This window comes from Nanorana parkeri, unplaced genomic scaffold (assembly GCF_000935625.1).
Source record: "Nanorana parkeri isolate BGI_ZX_2015 unplaced genomic scaffold, ASM93562v1 scaffold30, whole genome shotgun sequence".
In the NCBI taxonomy this organism is placed as follows: Eukaryota; Metazoa; Chordata; class Amphibia; order Anura; family Dicroglossidae; genus Nanorana; species Nanorana parkeri.
Genome location: NW_017306298.1, coordinates 1,289,034 through 1,310,390, shown reverse-complemented (window position 1 = coordinate 1,310,390; position 21,357 = coordinate 1,289,034). Strand labels below are relative to the sequence as shown.

The following is a 21,357-nucleotide window of genomic DNA, read 5'->3' as shown; positions in this document are numbered from 1 at the left end:
AGATTTATAAACCCTGTCGAAAATTCAGAAATGGGGGCCTTTTTTTTTTTTTTTTTTGCTAGATGCGTAAATCAGCTTGATGTGAATGTCATCAATGTATATGTAATGATAAAAATTTGAGAGAAATTTTGAAACCCCTCACGTTGATTTTTCAAAAGTTGACCCTCTGGTTGGCTGTGGTGCATGTTCTTTGATTTGATCATGTCATGGACCTTGAAATAGTAAGGAGATGCAGGAGTTTACCTTCTCACTCTTACTTGCTGCATAATTGTTCCAGGTCAGTGGCTTAGAATATTTTGAAGACAGACAAATCCAGGCAACTAGACTTCTTAGAATGATGGCCTTTTTATTTATCTGATGGCAGGTTTAATGGAAGCATAATCATCTACTATAGCATCCATGTGTCGGTTTTTATGTTACTCTGCATTTCCCTCTCTAGTGTTCAGGACCCTCTATGGAACCCACCATACAGAATTACGATGTTTTGATGTGTGAAAACATAAGCCGACACCTGTATTCAATCCATAAGTAAGTTAATTTTATTTATTTTTGTGTGACGTAGGCTATGGTCTAGACATTGCTTTTCAGTCTGTAGCCTACTTGGAGTGGTATGGGCAGGGCAGATGGGGCCCTACTAAGACTTGGAGGAAGCCTGCCATGAATAAAGAGACCCATGTACATTATTTTAAATAAACTAATGCTTGCATAAGGTGCAGGCACATGGAGCTACCTACTTTCAGGAGTCCATCAAACCCCTGATAATGCTGCTTGAGGCTGGCCCATCTCTTCTGGTCAGTGAGACATTCCACGTTAGTAATGGACCAACGGGAAGGTGTGGAACTAAGTGAACTACCCTTAGACTTGTTTAACCCTTTCGCTGCCAAGGACGTACGTCGTACGGAGCTACAAAAGTGCTTCCAGCTGGCCAGCTCAGTACGCCGTACGGACCTGGCATTTACAGTTCTACTATAAGCTGATGGTCGCTTTAGCGACCATCAGCTTATAGTAGAACTGTTCAGCAGACTGTCCCCTTTAAATTAATAGCTGTCATCAGCGGCTCACAAGCCGCTGATGACCGCTATTTTAAAAAATACCGGGCGCCGGCATCTGTCATCTCTCTTCCCTCCTTGGAGCCATCCCAGATAGGGATGAGAGACTCCATGGATCCCCACTGCTTGTAGGGTCTGTGGCAGTGGATTCCCTGTCACGGCAGAGAGCCGTGACAGGATCGAGAGGTGAGGGAATCCGGTATGTGTTCCCTCACCTCCCGTTCTACTGAGCCGACCTGTGACAGTCTCATTGTCACAGGTCGGCTTAGAACTATGAGATGAGTGGAAATCACTCATGTCATAGTTCTCCTTTAAGCTTGTATATCAGTGCTCTAGATTTTTTTGTATGTATATTTTATTTACTGTTTTGTTTAGGAGGATACCTACAATAAATCTTATACAAAGGGTGATAAATGCCCTTGATGCAGATTCTACCCTCAGCACCCGGTGTCTGTTTTTATATGTAGGTTGCGCATAATAAATATAATATAAAAATGAAATGTCTCTCGGTTTTTTATGTGCCATTTAAACATATTTTTTTGAGGTGCATTATGTAAAAAAAAAAAAAAAAAATAAGTAATTTTAAATATAACCCAGTGATCTTGAATGAACTATATAAAGACCTTATCAGAAAAGGTTTTAATAAAGACTACGTTATACATGTTGCCCTCTTTAGTCTAATGTTCTAACTAGCAGAAAGCAATAAGCTATACATGTCTAACATCACAATTTCTTCACAGCACGGTGAAGAATTTTATTTGTGGATCTTTTGCTCCGTCCCCTGCTACAAGTCTGGGGGAGTTCAGTCCCCACTGAGCTGACATAGCTACCGCTGGCTCCATCTCCTTTGCTTACTGCTTCAGTGGAGCATTGCAAGGCTTGCTCCAGCTTTGGCATTTAATCACGATGCCAGGTGCAGATCTTATTTAAACAATTTTCATCCCATATAGATCATAAGCTTGTGATTAGATTGTATTAAGTTTTTTGCCTTTTTTCTTTTGGAGTAAATCCATATTGCGGTTTTGCTTGTGTGGCATTCTAATCCTTTTGTTGCTTTTGTAGGGGCGATGTTATAATAGCTAAAAGTCCAAACAAACCAAACATTAACATTTGCAAGAGGGTAATTGGAATGGAAGGTGATAAAGTCTGTACCAGCGGCCCGTCAGACCTCCTCAAGAGGCACACGTATGTAAGTACCGTGATTTTTTTTTTTTTTGGGATCAGTCCAGTTTTACTACTGTTTTTTTAAAGGGCAACTGCATTGTATTTTAGAACTTCAATAGTAAAAGCTCTGCCAGCACAAGATGCCTGCGATTACCTTTTTATTAGCTGGAAAAGCCTCTTCTGTGCCCCACTCTAGTTTTAGTTTCTGAGGCCTGACTTGCCTTGTTTTTATAGTGAATCCCTGCTAACTGCCACCCCCCCCTGTCCTCGGTCACTTTTGAAATGGCTTTGTAGAAACACAACATAGAATTTACAAGTGTCTATCAGGTGTTCATTGTGGGTGAGTTAGGTGGGTGCACAACAGAGTGCAGGTAGCAGTAGAAAGGGGGTAAGTCGCTCAGATAGGCCCTGAAGATAAGGTATAGGATGTATGGTGATGGATGTTAAGGCAGAAACCATTTCCAATAGACTTGAATTTTGTGAAAAGGCCAGAACACATGGGCACAACAATCAACTGGCGGGTCCAAACAGCTCCAACATTGTGCAGATGTGGACAGAAAAGCTTTAGGACTTCTCCCTGGGGTCAGATATATTCCGTGGAGAAATTTAAACTGGATAAGGTGATCTCTTGCAGAGATGAGGCACTTGAAGTATTCCTAACAGTCATCCCAATCCTCCAAGTTAAAGATTTGGATATTTGCAGGTTGTTGTCCCTTGCAGGCAAGTTGGTTTGGGGAGAAGAATTGTAGCAAAAGATCTATGAAAGAAAGAGGTTTCTCCGCAAGGTCTGGGACCCTCAAGTCCTCAAATACCATTGTGCACACAGTTGAGCTTTGGCGGACAAATTGTGTGGTAAAGGCGTGACAGAGATGGTAAGTAACGAAAAAAAGGTATGTATTGGTCAGCTGCTTTAGTTTTGAGGTGATCAAAGGGTTTGCGGGACCCATCCAGCAGTCTGAATAAGAGTCTCACCCCTTTGAAAGTCTGGATGAATCCAGGATGAAGTCAGTGAAGGAGCTGTGGATTTCGCTGTAGTAGAGTATAAAGGGACTTTCACTTTGCAGAGACTTCTTCTCTGTGTGTGCGCGCACACACACACACACACACACACACACACACACACACACACACACACTCTTGTGCTCCCATTACAATTCTGTAAACAATGCGATTTCTGTTTTCACTGCAGGAAGGTAAGATTTCTGGCAGGATCCAAGGTATATTTTTGCACTTCCAGAAAAGGTATAGCAACCCTTTCAGAGGTATATTTAGCAGACCAAAAGAGAGCAAATAAGAGAAGTTTGTTGTTTTTAAGTTTACTTACACTTTAAGTGGCAGCATTACTATATTATAAAATGAATGAAGCCAGCAGAAGATTAAAATTCACCAGTTTTGAATGCAACCAGCCATTCTTTGTTTTTTGCCTTCATTATGGAGAGAGGCTGTAGAGCAAATAGGAGCGTTCTGCTGTATATTGACCCACAGTCAACTTATTTGTCACTTAAGGAGAAGGAGTGCTTAATAATACCCCTTAATACAGCTCTGGGGTTGAGATAAGGAACTTATTGTCAACTTTCTGCTGATAAAGGGATAAGATACGTCTGCATATCTCAGCAACGCTTTCCAGGCAATGGGCAGCAGCGTGCTCTTAATGCGTTGTCCGGTGTGGGTGGCAAAGCTGTTTACTTTTGCTGTTGAGGCGGTTCCTTGCGATCTGCTTGCCTTGCAGGTAAAATCTGCAGACTGCTTATCACTAACCAGCGTTTGTGTGTAAAAGGTCCGCAGAGGAAAGCATTTCCTGAAGAGCTAAGACCCTTCTGGAGGAGATGTATACTGTTTCGGGTGGTTGCCATGTTTCTATACTAGGGCTGCAACTAATCATGATTTTCATAATCGATTAGTTGGCCGACCTTTTTATTTTTCAATTAATCAGATAAAAAATTAAATACCATCCTTAATTTAATATAAAATACACAAATGCAGTGTTAGAAAGTTTACTTCAGAATAAAACTGCATGCACATTTTTTTTTTGCAATCGCACTGCACTGGAACACATGCCATCGTGGTACCGTGCGCTCCAGTGCGGGCATTCACACTGTAAATAGGAGGAGTGTTTGAGGTGCCATTGAAATTAATGACACTGCAATGCACCTTCCACAGCAGAATTTGTCAGGCCGAAACCGTAAATGTGTGGGTTTTTTGTTTGTTTTTAAATCTCTTTTGGATGGTGAACGAAAATCCAAAATTGAGTTGTCGCCAGAACAGGAATCTTCCAGTTGGGACACTATGAGGTGATTTCCCTAAGTTTAACCACTTGAAGGAGAATTATGGGGCTGAGTGAAAAACACTCAGCCCCATAATTCAAGACTATATTGATTGGGAAGTCGGCGAACACATACAGCCAATCGCTGAGTTCCTGATCCTCTACCTCCAGAGAGCACTGAATGACAGTTGCCGCAGGGTTTCCCCCTCTCCGTTTTTCCAGCACTGACTGGAGGGGAGAGGGGGCGGTCACAGCCGGCTCTGCCTCAATCCAGCCAGCGTGGTGGATCTTCACAGTTTTGTCTGGATCCATCCCAACTGCAGTGCGGCTCTGTGCTCTTAGCATATAGCTGGCAATAGCCTGCTATATACTGAGTTTGGGGTCACCGGAGGACATTGGTATATGTCCTCCTGTGATCCTGAACTATGGCCAAAATAAGGTTCGCCCATAGTTCTTTAGTACTAGCCAATAAAAAATCCTTTTACGACCAGGCAATTTTCTGTTTTTTATTGCTATGATAGTTTGACATTTCTACTTTCTTTCCTAATGTTGGAAAGGGTTGAGTGGCTGAGGTGCTGAGAAAACTCTGGATTCAGTCATGTTGCCTGCGGCAACAAAACATCTAAAAGGCAAGAATAGAAACGCATAAAAAAATATTTAGAGGGATTTGATCACATTTGAAGGCAAAAGTGGAAATACACTTTAACCTTCCTGGCAGTATTCCCGAGTGTGGCTCGGGGTTAATTTTCAGTACCATAAGTAGTAACCCCGAGCCACGCTCGGGAATAAAGCGTAGCGTCTCTTACCTTGCCCCTCAAACCGCCCTGTGTCCTCTGGCCGATGCCGGCATCTGTCTTCCGGGTTCCGTCCCTTGTGAGGATCCGTGTCGCAAGAGGGGGGGGGGAAATGACGGGAATTTTAAAAAAAAGGAAAAAACTAAGAGAACCGAAAAAAATAGAAGAAAAGGGAAAAAATCAGCCCGCTAGAGAGGTTTAAGTTTAGTTGAGAGTAATTTGTTTACCTTGCTGTACAGCTTGGTAACGCTAGTGAGCATGACTTAAGGAAAGAGCGTGGTTGTAAGCTCTAGTGGCAGCAGCTTTTGTTTGTGCATTTGAGTTGACAGAGACATGATCTGTGATATGCATACTATATAAGTTTTACATCCCTTTTTAAAAGTCTACAAATCTTTATTCTCCAGTCAAGCTGCCCAAATTATAAAGCAATGGCCTATTTGTAGTATAACCTCGTAGCCAACCAGCAGCTTTATAGTTAATAAAGGTTTGTAGACTGAGATTTAGGAGCGTGCAAAGCTCATTGTTTGGAATAGAAAATGTGGAACTAATTGAGGCATTCATACAGGAAAATGTGCTTTGAGACCGTTCCTAAAGAGAATCTATCCCATTTCTAGGCAGAGATGAATTTCTACCTGTTCTTAGACCATGAGCCTGGAATACAGGTTATCACATACAAGAGAGCTGCTAAATGTTTACAAAGGTCGCGTGTATGTGAAGGTGTAAGCGTTCCCCAGCCTACTGGTGCTTGCAGTCATCCACTTTTGGCTGTGCAAGGCTGACTTGCTAACAGAAAGTGAATGCTGTTTAGGAATGCATTTCTGTTTTAAATCATAACTAGGGATGCACCGATACTCGTATCGGTGCCGAGTATTTGGGCACACACTCGTGCTCGCCCAAATGCTCCGATGCCTAGCCCGATACTTCCGGTATCAGGAAGCCGGGCAGCGAGTCACTACATGCTGCCCGGCTTCCCGGCCAATTGGGAAGCTGGGCAGTGTGTAATGACTCACTTCCTGATTGGCCAGGAAGTCGGCCTCATGCTCCCTCAGGACGAGGGAGCCGGCTTTCTGGCCAGTTAGGAAGCCGGCCGCCATGTAATGATGTGGCGCCTTGCTTCCTAATTGGCCAGAAAGCCGGCTCCATGCTTTCTCATCACCTAGTGACGAGAAGCATGGGGATGGCTTCCCTGCTAATCGGGAAGCCAGGTGACGAGTCTTTACACGCCGCCCAGCTTCCTAAGCTAATCGGGAAGCCAGGTGACGAGTCATTACACGCCGCCTGGCTTACTTAATGGAACTTCCAGTATCTGTATTTGGTATCGGCGAGTATAGAAAAAAATATCGGTACTTGATTCCGAAATACCGGTGTTGGTGCATCCCTAGTCATAACCATATGATGTGAGAAGTAGATATGGGCAAGATAAGCCACACTGTTTTATTTACTAGGAAAGCTGTGCTGGGAGATGCATAGGCTGCCATTACTACTGAAAATGCTAGTTGCCTGGCCTTGCCTGCATAGACTTGTAGCGTCTCTAAACCAGTACAAGTACACAACAAACCCAGAGCGAAATCAGACCTTCACCTAACCTCCCCCCTCTTTAGGCAGGAGCTCAAGTGCAGACCAAACCTGAGCTCCACAGAAGGAAGCTCCTTCCAGTGATGCTCAGGGGGAAAGAGTACAGAAATGTATCCATCATGTACCAAGCTGAAACCTCCCTTCGGGTCCCGCGCTGCAAAAACTTCCAGCCGGCCAATAGCAGTTCTGCAGTCTTCCTCCCAGCCTATGGCAGCTGACGGGGGTGGAGGAAGCTGCTGGTGGCAGGAGTGAAGGGAAGACAGCCAAGTTGATTCTTCTCCTCGGTCGCTGCAGGAGAAGAATGCGTTCGGCTGAAGAGAAGGACGAACTGCAGAAGCGGTAGTTTCTCTCACACACCCCTCCCCCCCTCGGGTCCTGCATACATATATCCTGTATGTGTATATCATTTTTTATTCTTTGCTTGCCTTACCCCCATCCTCTACCCACACTGCCTGGAAGAGGTCGACGTTGCCTTTCTTTAGGGGTACATTTTTTAAATACTACCAGCCAGCAATATTTAAGAAGAGGCCCTGACATTAGTCTACATTTGCAAAAATAGTATCCCCCCTTGCATTTTACAAGGGGGAGGGGGGTTGTAAAAATCAAATGGCTTGTGTATATTGATGCAGGGTCAACTTTGGGGACAGTAAGAATGCTCTGTGCTAATGCATAGAATGTTCATGCTGACACACTGACATTTGGACCAAGCAGTCACATGACTTTTGTGGACCAGTCAACAGTCTGCAGTGCATGGTGTTAAACGACTGTATGCAGTAAACTGCTGCAGCAGAGTACCTTTCCTGGCATTATTACTTGCGTGGCCCTAGGGGGGGAGGTTAATGCCATAGAGGTGCTGCGTGAATCTAACAGATTCCCACCGCCTCAGCAAGGTGAGGTCACTTCAGAAGTCTGCTTGCCATCTTCCTAAAAATGAATTTCTAATATGTAAATATTAGGCCGGGTGTCCAGCAGGCACACAGCTGCTATAATTAGATACCGTGCCCCGTGTGAACCCTGAAGAAGTGGAAGCAGCTTTGGAACCTTGCACACCGATCCTGTGTGCATTGAGGAAGAACAATGGCCCATGTACTGGTCATGTGACTTTATAAACAACCCGCTGGGAACCCAATCAAATAAGTACAATTCATTACAAGCTTGTATATGTCATTTGCTACTGTCGCCTTTCATCATATTTCATTTTAATCAAGAAAGGTAACACCTGTGGTTAAGCCACAAAAGCCGCTTTTGTGCAATGAACACCCGCAGGCGACGAGGCAATTACATTTGTTGCTTGTTCCAAAGTGGGAAGCACTTAAATAGACCTCAGTAGGGATAGCTGAGAAGAAAAGATTTACTTATATTATCTCCGGGCCAGATTAAGTTCTCATGTAAGCCTGTCTCTTTTTGTTTACCACTCCCCCCCTCATTCTTAAGAATGGAATGGACTACGGTAGGGTCATTCTGAAACCTGGCTATGCAGGTGTTTGTAGTTTCAAAGGGGGGAAGGACCAGCAAACCTAAAACCATGCTTGGTGTATGCTGGAGTGTAACTCCTAACAGGACATCTTGGTAGGCAACAGTTGAATTTATGAATACAAATGTTGCTTTTACAAACTTTCGCTAGTGTTCTCTGAAGGTTTGAATATCAAGGATGTCACCGGCACACCAATTAAAGTGATCAGCTAAAGTCCATTTTAATGAAAATTTGCCATTCCTTTGCTGATCACTTTAATTGGTGTGCTGGTGACATCCTTGATGTTCGTATATTGTTCACGGCGCCATCCGTGGTCACTACGCGCACCCACCTGTAAACACAGGGTATCCACGGATCCGGTAAGGAGTGCAGCAGGATACAACCATTTATCACTCTCTAAAGGTTTATCCCCTATTCCTCCGCCTCCATGCCCAGACGTCCCAAGTCATTTCCTTCAGGTTCTTGCAGCTCAATGGAGCAAATGTAATCTCAGTAGGTGCTAGTGGGGATTAGGGGCATTAAAAAAAAAAAAAAACTTGGTTTGCCCTAAATGGAGCCAAGTTTGGCGTTCTGACCATGTTTTATGGTGCACCCATATTTTGGGTGTAGCATGAAACATGGTCAGATTGCAAACCCACCTAATTACCTGAATCATGGGGGGTTCTTCTCCCCACAGGCTGCTGCTGTTAAATTTGGTGTGGCTCCACCCACACAGCCGCTCCATCCATTCACCAAGGCAGAGGGACTTACAGTTCATAATGATGTCGGCACACTTACAGTCCCTTCATTCTTGCTCCTCTCCACGTTATTGAATGCCCATACTGAGGTACAGACATGGACTGGAGGAAGAATCTGCAGAAGCCATAGCGTTGCACTCTCCATCTACTGATCGCAGTTGTGATGCTTTACTGGCGCCAAACTAAAGATGCAATTTCCCTTTTAAAGAAACATGGACTCAGCCATTGATGACCTGAAAACGCCATTAGCCTGGCTATCGTACTGTCAGTCTTGTTTTAATACTATGGGGTTGATTTACCCTTTTAGATTGAAAGCCCTCATGGGCAGTACCCTCCTCATTGTCTTGTCTTGAATTGTATTGTGATTGTAATGTCTTTCTTATATTTTAAAGTGCTGCGCAAACTGTTGGCGCTATATAAATCCTATATAATAATACTAAAGCTTGTTCACTTTGAAATTTCGCCACATTCACTAAGCTAAGGGAAAATTCACCTGCACTCCAAAGAATACCCAATCATGTGCAAGGAAAATAGGAGTAATTTTGTTTGCACATGAGTGGGTGATGGAAGTCAATAGAGCTTCACCTCATGCACATGATTGGGTGATGGAAGTCAAAAGTTTGACCACATTTACTAAACTAAGGGGGAACCCTCCCTTGCAAAGTGAACCGCCTATTTTGTCTTTGGTAAATCAACTCCGAACAGTTCCTGATCCAGGGTGCTTCTGCAGATGAGCACACCTGATCTTTCTCTTAATTTCCTGGTCACATACCCAATGTAAGTGATTCAGAATGTATAGAAGTTAAAGCATGAAGATGGGTAGCTAGCATTTTTTTCTGAAGAGATCAACAATGGCAGCCCCCATATTTCTCATATGCTGGGTGGCAGCCCCCATATTTCTCATATGCTGGGTGGCAGCCCCCATATTTCTCATATGCTGGGTGGCAGCCCCCATATTTCTCATATGCTGGGTGGCAGCCCCCATATGTCTCTTTATGTTGGGTGTAGTACATTTGTAATGACCATATTTTATTTGGTCATTACAAATTAACACTGAAGCACATTAAAAACTTTATTACAATTCTACCTTGCCAAAACCCCCCAAAAAATGTAGTTATATATTCCCTTTAAGAAATGCAGGCATTATATTAGAGCTCCAGGACCTTGCAGTGTCATTTAACACTTAACCAGACATCCAAGAGACTTCCCAGCTTGCAGGTCACACTCTCATTAATTTAGCCGACGTAAAAATCCTTTCCAAAGACTTCTTGATGGACATGATGGCAGTGTGTTGTGGATCCCGTGTGCACATAGACTGAACTGTGATCTTAATTAGAAGTTTGACAAGCCCACTCCAATAAAATGATGAGATTATGTGTAATTGGTGTCACAGTCAATTACCATTTAGCTAATCAGAAGCCCACTAACAGGTCTGGCCTGAGCTGTGGCCTCAGGATGTTGACGAGTGTCTGCCCCCTCCATGCTGCTACTGTGACACAAGAGCACTATTCCACTCAACATCCTAATGACCTCTCTGAAGTCTATTAAATTAATGACCTAACCATCCCAGTCTCCGGGTTCCTATCATATGTTTTTTTTTTTCCCCACTTTCTGTTTACAACTTTAAAGGGAACTAGTGAGCATCGCTATAAGGGAGCTGCCATTACTGCCTACTACTAAGCTTTAGGGTTGTCATTATGATGCAGGCTTCATCAGCTAGTGAGTTGCTGATCCAGCACAAGTATGCAGCATGAAAATCTAGACTCTCTGCTGCCTGCTTGTTCCAGGTGAGTACTCACCTCTAGGTAGTAAAACCAGAATTAGGATAACCACCTTTTTAAGTCTGCACCTTTTTAAAGTAAAGTCTGCACCTACCTAAAGCTGGCCATACACCTATAGATTATCTGCAGACTTTCTGTGGTCAGATGGAAGAAGTGCAACAGATTCCTCCATCTACGCTAAACTGTGTGGATGGAGGAATCTCCTGCTGGGCCAAGCTTCAGTATCTTGCAGCAGAGTGTAGGAGACCTTGGGGGGCTAGCATAATCACCATTTTTGCTGCTGTAAAGATATGTAGGAGTCATTTTTAAATTGGTTTGAGGCATATACTTAAGGTGTGCATGTTTTTTTGGTTGTCTGTCCCCCTTTCATTCTTTTATGACCGCTCAAATACTTCTATATACCTTGGCCCAAAATTGCCTCACAATTGGACATCCCCACCCAAAGTGAGCTAAAGTGCCTGCCGTTTGGCAACCCCTACGCGGATGGATACAAGAGCAAGGCCCTGGAGATTCTGGTCTGGACAAAGTACCATCTCATTTATTGGTTTGTAATTTGGTTTCTAGTGCCAAACATTTAAATGTGGTAGCCCAGATTTTGTCCTGGTCCCCAAGCTAAGCCCTCCCAATATAGGGGGAGAAAATGGAAGCCTTGTAGTTAATACAAGGAGAACTATGAGCTGAGTGATTTCCACTCATCCTCATACTTATAGCCGACCTGTGACAAAGAAGCTGTCGCAGGTTGGCTCTATTGATCGGGAAGTGAGCTAATACTTACTCACTTTCTGATCATCTCCCTGCAGAGAGTAGGGACTGTCAGCCACCACTCCCCACAGGGATTCACCCCCCTCCGCTCTTCAAACCTCCAGCGCTGAGTGGAGAAACGGAGGGGGGCGGGCACAGCTGGCTCTGCCTCTGATTAGGCTGAGCCAGCTGTCACTCAAGCAGCTGGGTGGATGTCGACAGCATTGTTGGGATCTGTCCTGGCTGCGGCGCTGCCAGTATATCGCAGGCAATAGCCCGCTATATACTGAGCTTTGGGTCACGGGAGGAGGTTAGTATATGTCCTCCTGTGACCCTAAAGAACTATGGGGGGAAACACTCTCCCCCATAGTTCGCTTATAAGAATACAAGGAGATCATACCTAAATTATGAGGATCAAAGGCACAGAATGATTCAAAGGGTGTTTTCTCAGTTAGGCGTGCGGTATATCTTTTGTAAAGTGCATACAGAATGTTTAACCTGGAGGCATTGTTAATTTTGTCCAGTTTTATTTTTATTTTTTAACTGGGTCATTGTGCTGATGTATGTAAGATTTTTATCACGTGGTCCAAGCATTTTTTCCCCCTCTACTTAATTCACAGGTTCCAAAAGGCCATGTCTGGTTAGAAGGTGACAACCTGAAAAACTCCACAGATTCAAGAAGTTATGGACCCGTCCCCTATGCCCTTATACGAGGGCGAGTTTGTTTTCGGGTAAGTTAAAAGTGGCAAATTTAAAGAAGAGAAATAATAAAGGACATGCTTTTGTGCAGCTGCCTCCAAACAAATAAATGGTCATGTTGCAAAATGTTTACTTAAAGTGACATTAAACCCTCAGATTTTGTAACATAAAACAATACTGTAATGTGTGCCTTACTGTAATCCATGGTAGTTTCCCTTCTCTTTGCTGCTCTTCCTTTAAATCGGTATCTCTTCTCATGCTCGGCAGAACTTCTGTTTTGCAGCAGACTGCCTTGTCTCTGGAAAGGATACATGGTGTCTGTGTGTAGGTTCACAACCTGAGCCAGCACTACAGGAAGAGGTACTCAGCTGCAAAGGGAAGTTCTCCCCCCAGCATGAGAAGACATGAGGATTTAAAAGGAAGAGCAGTAAAGAGAAGGGAAGCTACCATGGATTACAGTAAGGCACACATTACAGTATTTCATGTAAAAAAAATCTGAGGGTTTAATGTCACTTAGTTTATTAAGTAATCTTCATCCTTTTTTATGCTGTTTTTCAGATATGGCCTTTTCACTCTCTTGGAACACTTCAGGACAGTCCCAATGGCCGGCTATTTAAAGACAATTGACCATAGTGGTTAAATGTAATGTTTTTATTCTCTTCTAAGGAAGATTTTAGTTATTTATGTAATTTTAGGATGATTTCTAATAAATGATTTGTGATTTTTTTTTTTTTTGTTTATGGTTGTGCTTAGATGGCTTGGTGGTCTGTGTATGTGGCTGGAAAATGAACCAAAATCTTTTTTTACTACAGTAGCCAGTCTTGGAAATGCTGTACGCAGTTTTGGAAACCTATATAGTACAAGAATGGGGGGGTGGCGGGGTTTGGCCTGAATTTTTTATCTTGGAATGGTATTTTTTTTGCCTAGTGCATGCATTTTTTTTTTAGGGAAGGGTTAACCCCCTGTAGTGTGTGTGTGTTCAGAAGACTTCACCTCCACTTTCTGCCCCTTTGACTATTGGATTTTGGAAATAAGGATTGTAAAGCTTCAGGAGACACCTTTTTTCCCATAATCACTCTTACAGGAGTGAATTTCCCTTCCTATGGGTAAATTTCCTCACTTCCTTTTGTCTCAAGGACAGGAAGTGAGATTAAATCTTCCTAATGAGGATCCAGACAGTAGTAAAAACCCACAGTGAGGGCGGCCACCCCTCCTCTGCACGTCTAACAAGAGCCAACTTCCTGGAATGTACATATAGTACTGCAAACCAGACCCAAAAAGGCATTGGCACGAGAGCGGTAGCATTACAAGGACTGAAATGCTGAGCGGTACACTTAGGCTACAGCCTGGGATCCCCTGCTGTACAGTAATAGCCTCTGTTGTAAGTAGGAGTCATATGTAAGTTGGATGTTTGTAACTCAGGGACCGCCTATATTGGGCAATCAGTGGACTTTTTTTTTTTTAAATTGTACAAAACTTGTTTGATGGTGCGCACGCGCACAGCGTAAAATACCTGACATTGTTAATTGATAGAAAAGTATCCTGTGCCCCTCCTGGAAACAGTCTGATTGGGCAGTGGAATAGCAGTTGGTAATGTCGGGTCTCAGTGACAAGTACTGTCTGACTACCATGTACCACCATGTCCAGGATCCAGGCTTTGTTCTAATCAGTCCACATACAGTAAAAACAAATGTATTTTATCTATACCATATACAATATGTTGTAAACAAATCCCAATCTGTGAGGAAGCTTCTAGTTTGGACTCTGGCTGATTTTATTGCATGAGGTCAATGTTCTGCTTGTAGACTTCTATAATCAAAGAACACGAATCACAGTTCACCAGCAAGGATTGTTCCAAGTCTTCTTCAGCTAGTATATATCTTCCTCCACAGCGACAGGTGTAGCAAAAATATTCCTCATCTGTTCCCAAAGGAAACAAAAAAAAACTGGTAAAAGGTAAACACTAGCTCCAATTTTTATATCTCTAACAAGACTGGCCAACGTGGGCTCACCGTACACATTATGATCTGACCGTACAACCTACTAGATTTAGAAAAACTATGTAAAAAGAGGACCTGTCTAACTATTCAATGAAGAAGGTTGTACTATATACTACTTTGGTAAATCAGAAAGACTGTATAATCAGATTCTAATGTGTATGATGAGCCTTACTTCACACATAATTTAATCAAGTTGTGGTGCTTAGAAAATCAAACACATTTTATAGGTCTTCTGCTTCATTGTATTGAAATACTTACCTGTCAGCTGGTTCTGGCTCAATCGAGGTGTCTCTGTCTACTTCTGATTTGTATAAGGCAGGGACACTGATGGGCTCTCTCACAGGTGACAACAGACACTTAAACCCCTGTTGACATCGGAGAGGGATGGTCAGCACTCTAAGCCATGAAGGCTCTGTAGCATCTGAACATGCAGCAGGGCTGAGCACGGGGGATGACCTAACCTGTGTTCCTACTCCATTATCCAATCACAAGCTGGGTAGTGATAGACCAGGCTGTGTTGCTTAACTTTAATGTAGTCTGCAGGGAGGCCGGAGACCTGGCTGTGCTCTGTAGCTGGGTTCTCTAGATCTCTAAACAAAATTAGAAATATTTTTGCCAAATCTCATATTTTAACTGCATATTCCTACTAACCCTAGTTATATCAAAACAATGAAGTTTATTAATTTTTAAGGCCAAGTTCACATGGGCAGAAAAACTTGAGACCTCTGAAAAGAAAAGCAATCCACGGTAATCACGTTTCAGAAAGTTTACATGCGCTCAGGAGGCAATACTACTGCTTCCTGAATGCTTTTTTCTCTCCTAATCTCAATAGGGATTTTTGCATTGCAATACCACATACCAGCAGCTGGGAGCATCGTGCCATTGACTCTAACAATTGTATTTGGCAAGCAGCATGGCCTGCCTAACATGAGATGATGTTTAAAATTGGAAGTGTTTGTGTGTACACACCTGAGTGGCCGCCATGTTAGGTTTTGGGTTAGTATTCATAACACGGGGTAACGGTCTTGTTTTTACCATCCATGTGAATGAGGCCAAATTCTGTATGCAGCAGTTTGGGTGCAATGGTCTGCGTTTGAAGACCCAATAATAAGAATAACATGGGGGGGGGGATGGGGGATGGAAATGCATTTTGTGTTCTTAGCCCATCTCCTTCACTGACTGACAGATTTCAGGGGTATAGATATACTATAGACGTACCATCTTCCCATTCCATTTCCTCCAAGGTGATCAGACTGTCCACGTGGCATGATCGGGTTATCTCTGTTTCTAGGGAGAAAAATCATGTTTCAAAGACTGTACAGGTACAATATCACAGATCAAGATTGATAGCAGATGCAGAATAGATAAATCCATGTCAATCTTCTATAGACTAATTTCAGCAGACGGTGGCTGCTCTGTAAGTATCAGCTGGTGTGCAAAGCATGATTGGCATGTAAAACAAACATGGATGGAAAATATAATATGGAATTCGGGAGCCAGACTGTCCAAGCAAGGAGCCAGCAGGATTTCTTTTTAAGAGCCAGGTCCATTGTTAACTAGAGAAAACCTCATCATTGTTTAGGTGCAGTGGCTACCTGGCTCCTGGATTTGTCCAGCCCTGACAAAGAAGGACTGACTATTTAACAGTTTACATCAGTAGAGAAGTTTAAAGAAAAACTAAAACTCTATTATTAAAAAAAAAAGTTGGAAGGTACTGTCGTTTTTTATATGTAATAAAAGCTCTTTTTCTAATTGTACAATGATATACACAATATAGTGTACAAATGCGTGGGATTCGCCAATAGAAAAGGCTGACTTGGGACCTGTAACAACAGGCATAGATGGCTGTGCTAGAGCAAAGAGAAGCATGACCCTCGAGTCACTGGAGGAGGTAAGGTGCGTCATATTGTGCAAATATGAGGTGCGTACTCGCACATTATAAAATAAAGACAAACCTGTCAGCACTCGCATGGTAAAAGGATACAATTCTGCTGTTGAAGTAGTTCTATTCAAAGTTCATTTGGATGTTCTCTTATGAATAGAAAATTCTATATACTGCTTTGCAGCTTTCTGCAGACTGGGAAATCCTTGCAAGACCCAGAAGAGAAAGTGCACCAGCATCACCTAATCCAGGGGTCCTCAAACTTTTTAAACATGGGGCCAGTTCACTGTCCCTCAGACATTGCTGGGGACCGGATCATAGTTTGAAAAATGGGAGGGAGGGGTGTGGCTGTGGTGCCGCCACGCCCCCTCCCGTCCCAGAACAAAGGGGGAACGTTAGTGAGCAATTGCTGTGCGTTCCAGCAGCTGCTGCTCTGGTGTGAATGGCGTTACGCTGCTAAAGGAACCAAGGCATTTGGTTTGCCTCGGCATGCGCCCTGAGATGAAAGGGCGCAGCCCGAACACAGACGCTGCCAAGCTTCCGGAAAAGCCTGTGTGTCTTCCCTGACACCCAGGCGGGGCCGGCGGAATGACGATCTCTCCCTGGACCCCACGGGCGGCCGATTGATTGCTATGTGTTGTTTAGGGCGGCTGGGCCTATTAACTGCTTGAAGACCAGGTGTTTAGACCCCATTCCCATCCAGGCCATTTTTCAGTATTCAGCGCTGCGGTACTTTGACTGACGTTTATTCTGTCCTGCAACGCTGTACAGAAATGAATTGTATACCATTTGTTGGGGACACATAGAGCTTTCTTTTGGTGATATTAATGACCACATATTTTGGGAAAATTACAGAAAATTGTTTAAAAAAAAAAAAATTTTTTTTACATTATGTTAGGAAACATTTACTATCACCCAATTTTTTGGTTAAAAAAAAAAAAAAAAAAAAAAACACCTTACAGCTCATCGGTTTAGTGTTATTAGTGCTTGATGGCCCCAGAATTATTGCTCTCACTGTGACGTTCGCGGCGATATGTTACATGTGCAGCGTAATGGGCGCAATCGTCGCCTGTTTGCATGCATGTATGTATGTATGTATGTATGTATGTATGGGTGGGTGGTGACTTTTAAAAAAATGTATTCTTTTTTATGTGTAACTTTAAAAAAAATGCAATCTTTAATTTTGTTTCCTATTTTTTTTTCCACTTAACTTTATTGCTATTACATAGGGCGCTAAGAAACCCCCCTATGTGATAGCAAAAGATGTGACAGGTCCTCTTTTATGGAGACATCAGGGCCCTGGCGGGCTGTAGTTTGAGGACCCCTGACCTAATCTATTCAATGCAACATTATCAAATCATATCGCATTCTTACAGCGGAGAGGGGACCGGAGGGAGGTGTTGTACCAATCTCCCTCTGATCCCCTGTGACAGAGGCACTATGCTGGTCCCGGGCTCAGCGTGACAACGGGAGGAGGGGGACACGGGCCGACCGCCCACACAAGCGATCCGGCGGATCGCTTGTATGTTAACAGGCATCGCTGCCTGTTTTTAAACTGACTGGATTTCCCGCTAGTGTGCCGCAAGTGGGCGTGGCTTGTCTAGAGAGCTCTGGGAGGTAGTAAAGGTAGGAGCCTGCAGCTCCCCGGCCTTGACACCCAAACGGGCCGGGCCAAGGACCCTGGCGGGCCATAGTCTGAGGACCCCTGACTAGGGATGCACCGATACAAGCATCGGTATCGGCGGCGATACCGAGTATTTGCATGAGTACTCGTGCAAATACTCCGATATCTAAAATGAGTACCTGTGTCTGCCATCTTCGACCGCCGCACACAGGACCGCATCTGCATTCAAGCAAGATGGCCGCGAACTCCTCCTCCTCCACGGCCGAAAGCAAACTCCGACTGGTGGGGAAGCCTGTCAGTCATCCAATCGGCCAATCAGCGGGAGAAGAGGCCAGCATGGAGCAGGTGACTAGGCTGTGACACGGAGTGGATGAAGCAGACATGAGACGACGGAGAAGAAGGTTAGCAGCACTGCTGGGGCTGGGTACAGGATGGGGGCTGGGCACAGGTCACAGGATGTAAAAAAATTATATGCCTGCTATTGCTTTATGTATGGAAAAAGACATTCAAAACTGCTATTGCTGTTCTAACTAAGCCTTGTATCCCCATAGTGGGGAAAATGGATGAGGCTGAGCACATGTCCAGACCAGAACACTGAGTGTTAACAGTGTGGAAGTATAGTGTAGAACAGTTATATCTAATTCTGCATACCTGGCTGTATATTATACATTTTTTTATGTCTAATATACAGCCAAGTATGCAGAATTAGATATAGCTGTGCCACACTACAGTGGGGGCTGGGCACAGGATGGTAAAAAAAATGATATATGCCTGCCTGCTGTAATGCTATTTACTTTTTTTTTTATACATAAAGACATTCAATACTGAAAAAAATATGTAGCTCTTGCTATTCTAACTAAGGCTTGTATACCCATAGTGGGGAAAAGGGATGAGGCTGAGCACATGTCCAGACTCCAGACCAGAACACTGTATATTGTGGCACAGTTATATCTAATTCTGCATACCTGGCTTTTTTTTTTTATATTATACATTTTTAAATTTATAATATAAAGCCAGGTATGCAGAATTAGATATATAGCTGTGCCACACTACAGTGTTCTGGACATGTGCTCGTCTATTTTCCCCACTATGGGGATACAAGCCTTAGTTAGCAATGGCATGATATATATTAATTTCATGTTCATGTTCTTCATAATATGAAGAAACTAACCTAAAATCATTTATTTTGTATTGCTTTAGAAAAAATGTGACCTGCCCCTTTAAGAAAAAGTATCGGTAATTGGTATCGGCGAGTACTTGAAAAAAGTATCGGTACTCGGTCTTAAAGTGGTATCGGTGCATCCCTACCCCTGACCTAATCAATGAAACATTATCAAATCATCTCTCATATTCATAAGGGTTAGAGTCCTCTATCCATTGAAGAACAAAAGTTCTTCAAATGCGGAACCCAGATATCAACATATAGGGGGTTATTCACAAAAGGGTGAAGATTTTGGAGAAGTGAACAATCCAGAACATAGCTGAACTGGAGAATTTTTCCAAATCAGCTATTTTTGTCCTAGATTGTTCACTTCTCCTGCCCTCTCTAAACTCTTCACCCTTCTGTGAATAACCCTGTTAGTCTCAGCTCAGGTACAATCTGTACCAGGAAGGAAGCTCATTCTGCTGCCGCCCGATTAGTTCTGGCCATGGAATTCCTGCCCGCCTATCCACAGAAGCAAACGGGAGGGATGCTGTGACATCACTGACCTTCCATGGCTATATTTGATCAATTGTATTTGTTTATGTGCAGCTACAGGGCAAAGCCGACGAGGTGGGTGGCCCCATGACGCTTCCAGGTTCAATGCATACCTGAGCACATCCCTAGTCAATGCCCCAAGTGTGAATCCTGGCTTACTCATTTCAGGGGTGAGCCCTCTTCCTCAGAGCACTAATGAGATAGTTTGCCCGTGAAAGGCGAAGCTTTAGAACGTTTATATCCAGTGGACAGAACGGAACTCTCCTTGAATGATGCGGTTTTGCCAAACACTGAGTATAAGACCTGATTTTATAATAAAGTTTTATTGGGACTATAACCCAATGTTGCTGGCCTGCTTTGTATTTGCTTAATAGTGACTTGCACAGTATTGGACGCGCCCTGGGGACCCCCATTATGTTAAGTTCCACCCCTAAAGCAGGTGGTCAGAAATGATCATGGGTGCAAAAATTGAAAAAAGGGCCTCAGTCATGAAGGGGTTAAAGGAAGAACTCCAGGAAAACGTTTAATTAACTCTTGCAGTGGGGCTACCCCCCCGTACTACAAGGGTTAAGTGCTCGTTTGTGTCTAGGGGCAAAAATAACAAAGATACAAATCACCCAAAGCTCCAAGCCGGCCAGCTGTGACAGTTCTCCCTCCAGTCTGTCTCCTCCACTGTAGCAGCATTGGAATCTTCCTCAGCATCCTCACATCTATATGTTGTGTATAGATACCATGATTTACAGATCTTTAGGCCGCTGCAGAGGGGCGGGAGAGGCCTGTGTAAGGCTCGCCATACACCTATCGATTATCTGCATTTTTTTTTAATGGTCTTTTTTTTAATGGTCAGATGGAAAAAGTGCAACAGATTCCGACATCTATGCTAACCTGTGTGGATGGAGGAATCTCCCACTGGGCCAAGCTTCAGTATCCTGCTAGTCAGCCTCGCTTGCTCACAAAATACCTGAACAATCTGATAGGATGCAGGCATTGTTCAAGTATTTTGACAACCAGCGGGGCTGACTAGCAAGATACTGAAGCTTGTCCCAGTGGGAGATTCCTCCATCCACCCAGTTTAGCGTAGATGGAGGAATTTGTAGCACTTTTTCCATCTGACCATAGAAAATCTGCAGATAATCAATCTATAGGGGTACGGTCAGCTTAAGAAGAAGCCAGCTCAGAGACTTGGGTGAGAAAATTTAGTTTTCTTTAACCAAGACAAAAATGAGCAATTAACCCTTGTCCAAACCCCCCCTCCTCCCCAATGCAAGGGTTGATAAAAAAAAAAACGAGTTCTTTAAATTGAACCTGCCATTAACTTTACCACTACAGGTAAAAATACAAGTATTGTAAACGAGTCAATTTTCCTAACAGCCCCCTTGACCCCTGCACATAGTCAGGTTGAAAAAAAGACACATGTCCGTCGAGTTCAACATATAGAGCTATTACCAAAGAAATAGAAAAGAGGAAGGCAAAAAAAACCTTTAAAGCATAGTTCAATTTGCTCCAATAGGGGAAACAAATTCCTTCCTGATCCCATAAGGCAATCGAATATTCCCCGGATCAACAATCTCTTAATGCTTAATATACCAATAAGAACTCAATATCCAGTAATATTCATTTAGGAATATAAAAGACCTCTCCTTTGCTGTCTGTGCTGGCCAAGCTGCTTCACCCCTCACCTTCCTATAAATCACCTTTTTTGTAGCAGCTAGTGAAAAACTGAAAAGCCAAATACTAGAGTCTGTCACCTGAATGACAGCTCCGAGTCTGCTGAGGTCACATCTAAAATGGCGGCACCCAGCAGCAGTCTCATGGCTTTTGGGTATCTACACACAGAAGGCTTTTATGTGTGAATAAAAGGCATAAAACGAACAT

At 43.4% G+C, this 21,357-nt stretch overlaps 2 protein-coding genes across 2 annotated transcripts in view; one reads left to right on the top strand and one right to left on the bottom strand.

Moving 5' to 3' along the window:
- The window catches only part of IMMP1L (inner mitochondrial membrane peptidase subunit 1), a 33,859-nt gene extending 20,955 nt beyond the window's left edge, over positions 1-12,904 (top strand). Inside the window, exons 3-6 of the mRNA XM_018567853.1 lie at positions 440-528; positions 2,112-2,238; positions 12,199-12,309; positions 12,836-12,904. Of these exons, the coding sequence (XP_018423355.1) occupies positions 440-528; positions 2,112-2,238; positions 12,199-12,309; positions 12,836-12,904 (396 nt within the window). The remainder of the gene's footprint in view (positions 1-439; positions 529-2,111; positions 2,239-12,198; positions 12,310-12,835) is intronic.
- Positions 12,905-14,021: 1,117 nt separating this feature from the next.
- Positions 14,022-21,357, bottom strand: part of DNAJC24 (DnaJ heat shock protein family (Hsp40) member C24) — a 54,156-nt gene continuing 46,820 nt past the window's right edge. The window contains exons 4-5 of the mRNA XM_018567842.1: positions 15,496-15,564; positions 14,022-14,197 (exon numbers count right to left, since the gene is read on the bottom strand). Coding sequence (XP_018423344.1) covers positions 14,052-14,197; positions 15,496-15,564 — 215 coding nt within the window. The 3' untranslated portion in view covers positions 14,022-14,051. The remainder of the gene's footprint in view (positions 14,198-15,495; positions 15,565-21,357) is intronic.